We start from the raw sequence: 13878 nt of genomic DNA, 5'->3' as shown, positions 1-13878 counted from the left end.
GCTCAGAGGAAGAGCTGGCTGCTGACAAGGCTGCTGAAGGCCAGCTACCCTGCTGCAACCTCTAATCGAGAAAGAAAACAGCAAATATCAGCAAAGGGAGTCCCAGTGGCACCACTCGGGCCAGCTGAATGCAACTCCTAGCAGTCCTGATAGCAAGGTCTAACTCAACCTTGCCCTGTCAGACCTGCAGCACCCCAGCCAGAAACTCCCACACATGATTCAGTTTATCGCCGTATTGATCGCACTGAAATAGCTTCGGCCCCCAGTGCCGTCGGCAGCGTCGCCTGTAAAACCTGCAGAACTGCAGTCCTGCTCTGGAGTCAGTGTTCTGGCAGTATTTGATGACACAATGTATTCAAGGATTTTTCCAAGGACAATTTTCTGACTGTTCAGGGAGCTTACATTAAAGCAACTTAATTATGTTATATAATGGACTATCCTAAAACATTTTTTTAATAGAAAATGTCCAATCTACTCTACTGGATGTGTAGCTATGAAAAAAAAACTATACAATGCACAAACACGTAGAAAGCCAAGCCATTCAAGCACTTTCACGGGATTGAATTTTTTTAATATTCAAGATTGAGCCCTTCCAATGCTTTCAAGGATCCACGGAAACCATGTAAGTTGTGGTAATTAACCCTGGCTGTAGGCAAGGATTTCTCCTTGTCCTTGGGGATGTATTCTGTTTTTTCTTTTTCATCCAAACACAATTGCAACCCCTGTACCTGTGCATTACATTATGAGTTTAAGGGAAAACATTTGAAGTGATACAAAGATTGGCTGTTACAAAAACCAACATATACAAGGGGCCCTCAGAACCATGTCCATAAACCCCTGTCCAAGACAGCCACGGAGTTTGAATTTTTCCACCTTAAGAACCAAATCCTGCAACCACTTCAGATCCAAGAAAGCGAGTAGAATCAATGGTGTTATCATCCACTTTAATCAATCAAGTACTGAGAAACAACAAAAACCAACACACCCTGCACCTGAGAACTACCATAGCTCCCACATTTGCTGAGCCTACTCATGGAGCAAAATATATAAACAGCAAACCACCCCTTATTAAAACACAGACATACTTCTAATGTTCATTTGAACCCCTGCCTGTAGAGCACATGTAACTAATGCGCTGTTTAATATGACTGTTGTCAGTAGACATATAATGCACTCTGCTGTAGAGCATACCTGGCTGCTGTTCCTCTCCTGCTCAGTCTTCTGGTTGTAGAAGGGCTCGTCCCACTTGCCCTCCGCTTGCCAGGCATACTTCAGGATGGTGCTGAGAATGGCCTCAAACAGCAAGATGCCCAGGTAGATGAGCAGGTACGTGTTCATGGACCTGAAGCAGGCGAACAGAGAATTGCACCCACACTGCATTTTTAGTACACTGTCCTTAAACTGATTTCGTAGCATCAGTTTTAATTTAGATTTTATCAGACCTAATTTGCAAGTATTAACATCCTTATCAGATGAAGCATGTAGGAACTGCAGCCCTTTTTGTACATAGTGCCCCCATTTTGGCACACCAAAAGTAAACTGGCAGCTCAGCTGTTTCTTGGCCAGCTGCATGTTTAGCTCAAGCACAACAAAGTTAACAGAAGGTATAGAGTTGATTCTAGGTGTGGAATGTGCATTTGAAGTCATCTAAATGGGGTGATTATGTACAAAAAGGGCTTTAATTCCTATATGTATCACTGGATGTGGATGCCGTTAAGGTTTACAGTCTGCACTTCAAGCTCACATTCATTGTTTATATGTATATATAAATAATATTTTTGCAAATGTTTGAACTATTTGAGCTAAAATGAACAAAACATTTTCCTCTGCAATCTTCTGCAGCCAATTGAAAATATAATCTCCCATAATGCATTGCCTTTTGCTATTCATGGACAGAATGCAAAAAAAAACGCATATTGATGTGTGAGAAAATGAGGCAGCAGAGAAATTAAAATAATGGATCACTCTTGGTCTTCAAGCAAAAAAAATATTGATTTGGTCTTTGCAATGTAAAGGGCTTGCTACATCTAGGACAAGCACACACACACACACACACACACATATCCCCTGAGACCCTGCATTGCAACTCAAATAGAATAAAAAAAATGGAAAACAAATGCAGATGTTTTCAAATCTCTTCCTGACCCATTTTCACAAATTGCATCATATTTAAGAAACATTCTGTAGGAACAAATCTAGGTTCCCTCATCATAATTTGTGAAATTCGTGATACCTTTTTCTGTCAGGTACAGATCGTGGAAAGATGGGAAAACCTAAAATGTAGATTTTTTTTTTTTGGAAATGGTCTTGAAGCAGATGTTCCCAACAAATGTTTACACAAAGTTTACACAGGGCTTGATACTAACATTTTTTCCAAGGCGCACATGTGCTCCCATGTTGAAAAATTTAGGAGCACACTAACACATCACGAATTTATAATTTTTTTAAATCCAAAATCAGTTCCCCCGTTAACATGCATCAACTTTCAGGAGCAAATTCTCATAAAATGTGAGTGACTGTAGAGCCCTGTTATACAAATACAGGCAGTACACAGTGTGTTAATATTCATAGGTCGGCCCCGTGCCACGTACTTCTCCACCGCAGAGCGTTTCTGAGACTTGCACTTGTAGTTCAGGGCCATCTTGGACTCCATTCCCGTGTAGACTGCCACGCCTAGAAAAGCCCCAGGAGCATCAGAGCCAGTGAGTGCTTTAATACGCACACAACGCCGGGTTTCCCCCAGGTATTAATAGTGGAGGTGCAGATTGAGAGTTCACGAGCATCGCCGCAAACATCAGAAAAAAAAAATCAGTGGAACCTCAGACTCGGATCTCCGGGAAAAAAAAAAGGCGTGGCGCTGCTATTGAACAAAATTGGCGTTGTGTCGCCACGATTTCACCACGTCGGGTGCAGGCATCGCCATGTGATTACCACGAGCCGTTACCACCGCTAACCGCTCCACGCCACCGCCATTTACCCTCTTGAGACACTTTTCCCTCCGCTGACTGTATTCCTGGGAGAAACCCTGGGACGCGTGCAATCGGTACACAGAGATGAAAGATTACGTTGCTGCTGTTACAATGCCGTTAAGGGATGGAAGTGGAAATACAATGTAAAACACAAATAACAATACGAAACACTGTGTAGTCCCTTTGAATGAAAAGACCCTCCAGCGACAGACAGCACACTCACATATAATTGAATCAGAATATAATGCAGGATTACGTGCAAGGAATACCAAGACAGAGGAGAGACGCATACCGAAGATTTCCTTGGTGTTTTTCAGTCTTGCTCCACGGAGAAGGACATTTTCTGGGCCTAAGGGTCTAAGGAGATGCAATCAGATGCAACCGTTTATGTTTTGGGTGATTTAGCACACTACTGCAGCCACAAAGGGGGTGTTCTGCTCAACCTCTACAGATCAACTAGCATGGACTAACGTGTGTGTTCATTGATAAATTTAACAAAAATGGACAATAACCACCAGTTCATTACCAGGAATTATGCCCCTCCAGAAAAGAGTTGTTTGGTGAGCAAAGCAAGCAAGTTACGAAAACTGCAGAAAACAACCACGGTCAACCTACCTTACAATCTCTTCCCCTTGCTGCATCACTATCATCCGTCCGACAAACCTGAAAGGAGAGAGAGGGATCTCATGATCTGACGCAAGTGCGCCATTAAGAAAGACGAGAGGCGAGAGGGAGGCTGCCGGCGGGCTAATTTAGCGGTCTAAAAATACGGCCGGCCCTCATGTATCAGCGGGCGATGTGACAGAGGGGGGGGGACAGTGACAGAGCGGTGCGCGTTAGCGTAAACCTGCGACGGCGCGGGGAGACTGGAGGTCGGCTCGATGAAAGGCGCGCTCCCAATTTTTTCGTCCCCGGCGAGGGGGGGGGGGGGGGGGCGTGTCGTGGGCGGGGCCAGTACCTGTAGAGGTCCGCCTCGGGCTGCTGGCACTCCACCACGGCGCTCAGGGCCTCCAGCTGGGACGCGTCCCTGCACGCAGCCGTCTCCGGGACGGCGAAGTGGGTCTGCGAGGAGTGGGGGGGGGGGGGTGTGGGAAGAAGGACTCGCTCAATATTTCAACTCTCTAATGCATGTTACATACAAACAGTGTATCGGCTGCAAAGCAGCAGACGTGGGTGAAATACATATTCAAACTCTAGATGCCAGTAATTAAAATTCCTGCATATCTCCAGGACTTACCAACCAAAACGTACAATAAAATGAAAGATTTTTTAGAATATTGGCATAAACAGATCTTTTCAAAATGTTCACTAATCTGCATGATTTTTCTCTGGTAATTAAATGGTAAAAGCACTTAAAATAATTATTTGCCTGAGGCCTGCTCAGTACATACTGTCAGTCTACACATAAATTGTGTTGAGTACCAGCCCCATCACAAGCTGTCGCAGAGGAAGCCCTTCGTGAAAGAAAACAAGGCTCTGATTCCCACACGCTTGTTATCAAAGTGACCGTAGAACAGTAAGACCTCAAAACAGATCTCAGCCTCATTTTGAGTCTTGCCACACCTCAGATGTTTTTGTAATAAAAAGCCATAGCTAGTAAAACATTGATTAAGTGCTCTTCATCAAAGTCTAAAACGACAGTGTATTCCACACAAATACGCGTGACCTAAAAACGAAATTCCGTGAACCACGTTCGTCTGCACAGAGGATCAGACAGAGCTATTTCAGACATCGAAAGTTTCTGACACTCCACTGGTTTTGATAACCCCACCAGAAAAGTTTTTTTTAGGCTCGGAAAGCGAAGCCAAAAAAAAAAAAGATCCAAACCTTCAGATTGGTCTCTCCGTCCAGGCTGGCGGTGGTGATGTGGCAGGTCCCCTCCGGCCTGTCGGACGACAGAAGGACCAGGTCCGCGGGGAACGTCTCGTCTTTGGCCACCCTCACGATATCCCCAACCTGCCGGGGCAAGAACGGCAGTGCCACGGACGGGCAGCGTCTTCCAAATTAAAGGCGAAATGGAAACTCCAAAAACACCGCCGCTGTACTGCAGTTACGTTAATATCCAGCTTAGAAACACATGGCCTTGTCTCATTTTCATTTTCATGAAACCTGAAACTCAATATTGCTCACTGTCGTTCCATACATTCACAATCACTTCTCCCTGAAATATCAAGGCATTATTAAATGCCGCAATAATTAAATTAAGTGTCATGGCATTGCCAGATTCTCAAACCGACATTCCTTCAGCAGAAATGGCCTTTCAAATTGCTTTTAGTTCTATGATCCAGTTTTGTCCAAAAAAACCTCAGCAGTGTTACTTTTTTAACAACAGCTGAACAATCCCTCTCGCACATTGCACATTTTGGGCCAGTAAAATCTTATCGTCGTAAACCTCCTGGCATAATCCTAATGTCAATAACCGAGAGGTTGTAAGTGTAAGCCAGGCTTTCGTCAGTGTTTTCATGTGTGGGACCCCCGGGTCACTCACTCGGATGTTCTTGGACCGGGTGTGCACCAGGCTGCCACTCCGTACCACAAACACGGGGGCCCCATTGACCTCGTTGTCCGCTTTGTGCCGTAGCCAATCCTCATAACCCTGTGGTGAGAAAAACAACCGGCATGGTGAATGCATTTTATCATGTTAACTGTCTACATTATCAATGTATCGTACTTCCATCTGTCTACTGTTAGACTGAAAAGTACTGTAGAAATTAATTCAGAAGAAGAAGAAGAAGAAGAAGAAGAAGAAGAAGAAGAAGAAGAAGAAGAAGAAGAAGAAGAAGAAGAAGAAGAAGAAGAAGAAGAAGAAGAAGAAGAAGAAGAAGAAGAAGAAGAAGAAGAAGAAGAAGAAGAAGAAGAAGAAGAAGAAGAAGAAGAAGAAGAAGAAGAAGAAGAAGAAGAAGAAGAAGAAGAAGAAGAAGAAGAAGAAGAAGAAGAAGAAGAAGAAGAAGAAGAAGAAGAAGAAGAAGAAGAAGAAGAAGAAGAAGAAGAAGAAGAAGAAGAAGAAGAAGAAGAAGAAGAAGAAGAAGAAGAAGAAGAAGAAGAAGAAGAAGAAGAAGAAGAAGAAGAAGAAGAAGAAGAAGAATTATTATTATTATTATTATTATTATACATAATAATGTATTATAATAATAAATGATAATAGATTGTTGTTATTATTATTACAGGCAGTGTTCTGAATGGAACAATTGGAACAAACATAGTCAATCTGCGCACTTGATATTGTGAATCTGCTCCTTGTTTAAATAATGTACATCACCCAAATGAAGATAACAATTCATTCATACATTCTAGGAAGGTTAAAACAACATTTTTGCCTGTAGCCATGTTTTGTTTAGCAGTTTCATATAACAGAAACAAATATGACAATGATATCTCTGTTCAGGGGCCCTAGATTTAGATCTGTACGGTGAAAAAAGGTGAAAAACAGGAACACAGCTTCACGTTAAAGAGCCCTTACCTGCTTTACAGCCGTTACAACAATGACAAAGAATAAAGGAAGTCCACTGGTCACAGGGGAAGTAGGTGTGTCTACCATGAGCTGGAAGACACAAGCACCACACATATCACATCCTTCCTGCACACACACCACACTTCAGCCAAATACTTTATTTCAAACCATTCAGACAGTAAAATTCCAGCACATCACTGCCATTTTTTAAAGGAAACATCGATTTGATTTTAACCGATACTTTCCGTCGTGCTGAAATTTCTCAGGAAATTGCAGACGCTTTCCAATTTTACTGGCACATAAACAGTTGAGTTATTTTTTTCAAATGGAGGATCTGACCCAGGTCTTACAGGCACATCACTACCCAGCATGCCCGCGTAAAACCTAACTTCTTTTTTTCAGTGTGGAGCGAGAGATCAAAGGCCGCTCGGGCATTTTTTCGAGTGGGTGGAAGTAAAACAAGTTCTCTCAGAGTGAAACCAAAGGACGACCGCAGGACCGCTGCTGTGGACGTCCTGACTGAAAGGACGTGCGTAAGCCTGCCTACTGCGTCACTGACCCTCTGCGGTTCGAGGCAGCGCACGTACCTGGACCAGAAAAATGATCAGGAAATAAAAGTTGGCTATTCTTCTGAACTGCTCGAATAGATTCTTCGGGACAAAATTCCAGATGGTGTACTGCAAGGAAGAGATAAAAGGGAGACAGGTTTGGGGGGGGGGGGAGGGGGTTAGATGAATGACTTCCAAATTAGAAGCTAACAATAAATCAGTTCTCAGAGTCATATTGGTCAGGGCACCTTACTATAAAGGGCGGATATTTCTTTCATGCGTGTTTCACAAGCCACCGTGCGCAAAGCTGGTTTTCAGCTGAATGCTACTCAGTTAGTGTAGCATATTGGCTAGGGGAAGGGACTTTTAACTGAAAGATTGCAGGTTTGATTCCCATGTGCAGCACACGTGACACCAATAGTTAAATATCCCCGATAACTGACAAATAAAAATTGACGCAAATCGACGAATGAAAATTTTCGTATTTTCGTATAAGCCGCTCGTCACTCTGGATAACGGGATTCGCTTAAGAAAATAAACAGTTTACTGTATTGTACACAGAGTGGACAAGTGCATCAAACTGGTTTACCTTGGATGAAATGATTCTGTTGTCTGCAAACCTCTGTGGCACATAATGGTCCTGCTGGGGAAACCTGTTAGCAATGTAAACCGTTCTTGTGTCACTCAGATGGGGCGGGGCAAAGCCCTGGAAAAGAGAAGGAAGAGGCACAATAAACTGAACAGCTTATATTCGGAGCGAAGCAGAAAGCGTTCTTCGACCGAAAGCCCAAAAACCCTGCAAGAGCCCATTTGCTGCACGACCACAGAATTCACCTTGAAAATATCGTCGAAAATTGACGGTGCATTTGTACGTCGGCAAAACGTTTTCGCAATACGACATAACAACAAAAACAACCAAAGGGAGACAAACAGACAAACAATAAATCTCTACTAAAATGACATGTAAATTGAAGTAGCCTACATAAACAGTGGGGAACATATGGTTCATTTTATGGTAATGTAGGGCGGTTTACAGAAGAGGGCCCAAAGGAAAAACAGACTCTGTTTACTGTGTGGACAGAGAGTCAGCAGGGCCTGATAAAGAGACAGCGCTCAGTCGCAAAACATCCAACTAGATTGGCGTTATGTAAAAACCTAGGTTCTCCATAATGCAGTGTTATCATGTTTTGTATTGTTGAAAAACCGATGTCATGGGGAACAAGTTGGTGTCTTTGGTGGTGGGGTGCCAGATACAAAGGCTAACCCGCTGTGGCATGCTTGCAGAGATAGCACAAGCAGGATCATTAAGGTACTGTTTTGTTGTCGTTGCGTCTTTATTTGATTACCTGGTATTTTGCTTTGATCTCTGAATATATAAGGGGAAAAGGGCAATGGTTCAGGGAGACTGGTCAATACGACCTCCTACGCATATGCGTATAGCCATCTTACTAAACATACTCTTTTTTGTTTATTATCGGCATTAGGCCTACACAACAACATTCACTTTAACCTGCCATTCCTTTTTGACTGTTACCGCAGCACTCCTAGCAGTTTCAGGGTCCTAACTTAAGGATAGAACTCAAGACATCTGCACCCTGTAGTCACTCGCCTAAACACTAGTGCCATAGCAAGATACCATGCAATTGTATCCATGCGGGCTACACACGCCAGAGGCATGTCCGCATCTAGCCTACTACCTACGGTAGATAGTGATCCGTATAGAGAAACACCACTGGCGGATCACTTGCAGTCCCCTTCTATGCTAAACTGTTAGCACAGAGGAAAAGCTAAAACAATTAAACTTTTTTGAACATTTTTGGAGTCAGAAAACTGAGAACATGAAATTAATCCCATTCCAGTATCACCGGGTAAGATTACACTCATTCCGTCGCCACTCAGATACTTCCGCTGTTTCTTGCAGTAACACTGAGTAAACAATATTCCCAATTACCATATATTGCCTTCATGTGTTCCAATGGTTAAGTTACCTCGGAGACAAGGTAAGCATATTTGCAGAGCTATATTTCTGTCCCAAACACCCAAGCTACATGCAGCTTTTATGACATCATCACAAGGAAGCTGCACGGCCTCGCTGCTGATTGGCCGTCATATCAACAACAATAGACAGGTGAGACATTTTTTTTCCAGGAAGAGTTTCACATGACCTCTGAAGTTTGGAGGTCTATAATGTTTTTTTTTTTTTTTTAAAGACACCCTAGATGGGCCCCGCGGTCTGGTGCGGAATCCGGATCATGCTAGTTCCGGCTCCGGCCGACAGCCCTAGAGGGAGACGCACAGTCGGCTCGAGCACGGGGCAAGAATTTGGGAGGAAGTTTTCGCCTTTCGAGCTGCGCGTGAAGCGTCTCCTCCCGGCTCGCGTCTGTGTGAGGCCCGACTCGTGTACTGCAGGGCGATAAGAAGCAGCACCTCTCTGACATCACCTCATCACCACCGCGCTCCGCTGAGCTGACATCCGAGACGGTCGTGAACGACGCGGCGTGACCTTAATCGGACTTTTAAAATTCAGAGGAAAGGAAACAATACACAGTGAGCTCCATGAGTTTTGGGACAAAGACATATGTTTTCTTGATTTGGCTCTGTGCTCAACAATTTTAGTTTTGTAATCATACACTTCACTTGTGCTTAAAGTGCATTCTCAGGTTTTATTAAAAGGTGTTTTTATACAGTATGGTTTCATGTGAAAATTACATCACTTTTTGTAAATAGCCCCCCAATATTAGGGCACCACAATGTGTGGGATATAGGCTATTAATGTTGTGCACAAGAAAAAAAAGCTACTGAACACATCTGACTAATCAGAAACAAATATGAAGCCATTTCACCCAAAGTTATTGTGCCCTGAAATGGGAGGACAATGTATACAGCATTGTATTAGGTCAAACGAAAATGTAGGCTATACAATACCCTTCAATAAAAGCTGAGAATCTGCACTTTAACCACCTATACATTGTTTGGTTGCTAGATTACAAATCTAATGTGGAGTACAGAGCCAAATCAAGAAAAAATGTCTTCAGGTTTAAATACACTGAAGTAGGCTATGACATACGATGTGGTTCATAATGGAGCCACGGTTATATGTACACTCAAAAAAAGTAATCATTGCATTTACTTAATTAAATTATGGACAGTGGTTGTACGCAGTATTATTAATATGTGACTTCAACTGATTGAGTACTTGTACAGTTACTCAATCAGTTCACATCGCATATAGGCTACCTAATAATATAATAATAGGGGCGACATAGCTCAGGAGGTAAGACCGACTGTCTGGCAGTCGGAGGGTTGCCGGTTCAAACCCCGCCCTGGGCGTGTCCTTGAGCAAGACATCTAACCCCTAACTGCTGTGGCGAATGAGAGGCATCAATTGTAAAGCGCTTTGGATAAAAGCGCTAGGAATGCAGTCCATTTACCAATATGGCAGGCAACCACTGTCCATAATTTTATTAAGTAGGCTAAATGCAATGATTAATTTCCTTAAAGGTATGCTAAAAACATTTCTTTAACAAGGATAAATTGCGGTGGCTACGTCCAAACAAAGCGAGCAGAAAACTCAGCAGACGCATTCTGTCTCTGATGGTGTCCTGCTGCACTTTCCACAGAGAGCGATCAGGCTGAGTCTGTTTCCGGCTGCTGCTTCACGACCAGTCTTCGGACGAAGCTTCATACTGCTCTCTGTCCTGGATCTCTGCTGTAGAGAACTCTGGTTCATACTGGCGAATGGCGAGGTCTGATTCCTTCCACCAGTTAATAGGATATTAGGATCCAAAAAAATGTTCCTTGAAGGTGGAGTTAGCTTCAACACGTTGCTAAACTCCACCAGTTCACAACACCTGCAGTGGCTTCCTAGACACACCCACTCGCTTGAAACGCTTGCAGTCAATGGAATCTGCATACATTAATGCAAATCAACGACCAACACAACCACACCCCTGGATACTGCAGTGCAAACAGGGACCCAAGTGCCAACTACCCCCAAGGGCATTGTTCCGTTGTATTTGGAAACAAAGGTCTCTTAAGCACTGATAATTTCTGAAAAGGAACTAAATTAGAGATATTCTTAATATTACCATTCTCTATGGCTCATGTTTATTCTTTTTTTTTTAGTGAAGGTTCCCTTTAATGCATTTTCACTTAAAATTCACTTTGAAAACACAATGCAATTTCACCAGTGAAAAGTCAGTGTGCCATGAAATTCTGGTTCGGGAGCACCAATCATTCTAAATCATAAGTAAAATGTTCCAAGTAAACGTTAGTTTCCCAGCCCTGTCACCCGTACTACAGTACAGTACAACCTCTACCGTGCGTATACTACACACAAACGCAATGAAAACACATCTATATTGTTTCAGGAGCACAAAAAGTGTACTTTTGACAGCAAAATAAAACTAATTACAGGCAGCCTTAATCTATTATCATGGAGGCTTCAAACAAATGGTCTATTTCTTCCACAGGCGAGTCAGCTCTATAAAGATATACTCAAGATCTGAAAGCTATTTTTTCCCATGTGTGTTCTTCTGAAAGTCATTGTGCACAGGACATTTCCTGTGTCATCGGTATGCTTTAAAACAGGAATGTGTTGAGACAGCTTTGCAAAAAGAGAAATGAAAAGCATTAGTGGAATAATTTCCAGTCACATCATTAAGGTCACAATGAAAATGTCACTGATTTGTCTCCAGTATCGTAGATGTGCATCTGTCCTTTCACTTTACAGACCCAGTTTTCACTTCAAATGAAATGAACCATCACACAGATTCAAGGCTGTTCAGATATGAAATGGCATAGAATAATGGTCCCATTTTGGATGAAGCTGATGACAGCCTTTGACTGATAATATGAGAATGATGTGAAGAGGGTTGAATAAGTCTTTCAACACCAGGTTTGAAAGAGGAAAAATCAATTAGACTAGTTCATATGCATATCCAGCCTGACTGGCCTGCTTTGGCTTAGTGTGTGCTTTATTACAGGCTGGTATAAATTAACGCCATTAAATAAATATCTGCCCACAATATTGTACATATCATTTCATAGTTACTCATTTTGAGGAGCTGTTCCTAATGTTCACAATACTGTTTGATCAGTTACACACATACAAAATAAAAACTACAGCGTTTCATTATTAGAAAGAACACAAATATGGTCATTTCAGCTCAGTAAATCTAGCTATCGTAACGCTCACTGTTTTGTTTACGTTCGTATTATTATTATTATTATTATTATTATTATTATTATTATTATTATTATTACTGCTGCTGTTGTTGTTGCGGGACATTTGTACCATCAATCCCGCAACTCAAATGGCGGTAAATGCTAAAGCCAGTTAAACTTTCTGCCATCCATCTAAGCACGTTAGTAAATAGAAGTCCCCTTTTAGCTTTACATCAGTACTCGTGGTCCGGTCGGTTCATTCTGTATATAGAACGAATATATCATGACAAAGGTTTAAAAGGGGCCTTGGGAGAAAGAGGACTACCCCAACAGTGAAAAATACCGATGTGTCAATATGGCCCTGTGCTCGAGAGTTCAATGGAGCGCTGTCAGGCTGCCAAGTAATTTAATCGTAGCCTCTTTTGATTGGCTTGTTTAATATAAATCTGATTAGCACTTCTGACTCACTTGGACCGCTCTCAAAATTTAAGATTCATTGAAGCTGAGTAATTACTTCCCACACTAAAGTAACCCCGCTACAAGGCATTTGTCTGGTTCTTGACTAGCAGGTTACCTAGCTAAGATAGGTAGCCTAATAATAAATAATAACATCGAACTTTATAAACCTGTGGTACTTTTTTTAAAAACCTGTTGAACTTTATAAATATGTGGTACACTTGTGAGTCAACGAGAAATGACCTTTAAAAATATACCCAGAAATATTCAGCACACTTGACAGGTAGCCTGATCTGTTAGCTGAATGAAGTAGCTTCGTTATATCTAGTCTAACGACTTTAGGGACCGTTTCACCAAACTCAGCGTTAAACAGACTTGTTTTCTTGGATAACCCAGGGGCCGTTAAAGTTGCCTTAACGTTAGCGATTAAGCTAAACTGCTGTTACTTTATACGCTTGTGCCTAATTTACAACTTTTCTACACAAGTAACTACTATAACTTTTCCATTTCCAGGTCACTACCTGGTCAGCTCACCCAGCTAACACAGCTAGCCATTACGCAAACTAAGTTCTAATAAAAGAAATAGTGCAGAAATACATTAAATGCAGAAATACATTATCCACAGGTAGTGTCGGCTCAGGTTACTAATGCGTTGCCGTTTTCTGGCTTCCAATATAATATTTATTTTCCGTAAACTTGTGGCAGAAACCCATTTTACTTCGGAGTCGGTTAGCCAGTTGCCAACATTAATGACAGTTGCGACGTGACTGCTTACCAGCTGTTGCCGTATCCAGCGTAGCATCCTGGTGATATCGCTCAGCAACTCCAAAAATGTAACTTTCCCAATACATACAGCTGGCTAAAATTTTACTCCGTCAATCGGCGGTCCTCGTTCACGTTATGCAAACCATTTTCTCTTTTCACGTCCCCTCTTCTCAACTGCGTGGGAATCCCCCTCCGGCTCAGTACTCAGTAGATGGAATGCGCTGTTTGCGGCGTATGCTCGCCTCCCCTTCTGCTTGCGCCACTGCTCCCTTCGTTGCCGTTCGACCGCAGGCTGAGTACATACAGGAAATGACGCCATTGTCTTGCTACTGACAGCTGCTGAGCTCTCTGGCCTAGCAGGGAGGATGTCACATTTTTAATGATGGATAACCTACGGTCTATGTGGAAAACCATGATTGGAAAAAATTGGTAGAATGTAACTGTACTTTGGAGAGCACATTCTAACTATACATAATGTAACAAACAGCAGCTACATTTTCTAACGTATAATTAGCATGTCAAT

The 13878-nt window shown here is 42.4% G+C and overlaps 1 protein-coding gene across 2 annotated transcripts in view; it reads right to left on the bottom strand.

Moving 5' to 3' along the window:
* The window catches only part of LOC118229277 (probable phospholipid-transporting ATPase IF), a 36141-nt gene extending 22504 nt beyond the window's left edge, over positions 1-13637 (bottom strand). The window contains exons 1-11 of one of the 2 annotated variants that reach the window (XM_035421121.1): positions 13366-13637; positions 7558-7674; positions 7008-7097; positions 6430-6510; positions 5458-5565; positions 4797-4925; positions 3928-4031; positions 3585-3632; positions 3262-3326; positions 2592-2673; positions 1192-1342 (exon numbers count right to left, since the gene is read on the bottom strand). In XM_035421121.1, coding sequence (XP_035277012.1) covers positions 1192-1342; positions 2592-2673; positions 3262-3326; positions 3585-3632; positions 3928-4031; positions 4797-4925; positions 5458-5565; positions 6430-6510; positions 7008-7097; positions 7558-7674; positions 13366-13392 — 1002 coding nt within the window. In that variant the 5' untranslated portion in view covers positions 13393-13637. The remainder of the gene's footprint in view (positions 1-1191; positions 1343-2591; positions 2674-3261; positions 3327-3584; positions 3633-3927; positions 4032-4796; positions 4926-5457; positions 5566-6429; positions 6511-7007; positions 7098-7557; positions 7675-13365) is intronic. The other variant, XM_035421122.1, reaches the window with a different exon arrangement.
* Between the last annotated feature and the right edge of the window lie 241 nt (positions 13638-13878).

This window comes from Anguilla anguilla, chromosome 6 (assembly GCF_013347855.1).
Source record: "Anguilla anguilla isolate fAngAng1 chromosome 6, fAngAng1.pri, whole genome shotgun sequence".
Classification (NCBI taxonomy): domain Eukaryota; kingdom Metazoa; phylum Chordata; class Actinopteri; order Anguilliformes; family Anguillidae; genus Anguilla; species Anguilla anguilla.
Note: the sequence above shows the minus strand (reverse complement) of the source record. Positions and strands in the feature narration are given on the sequence as shown.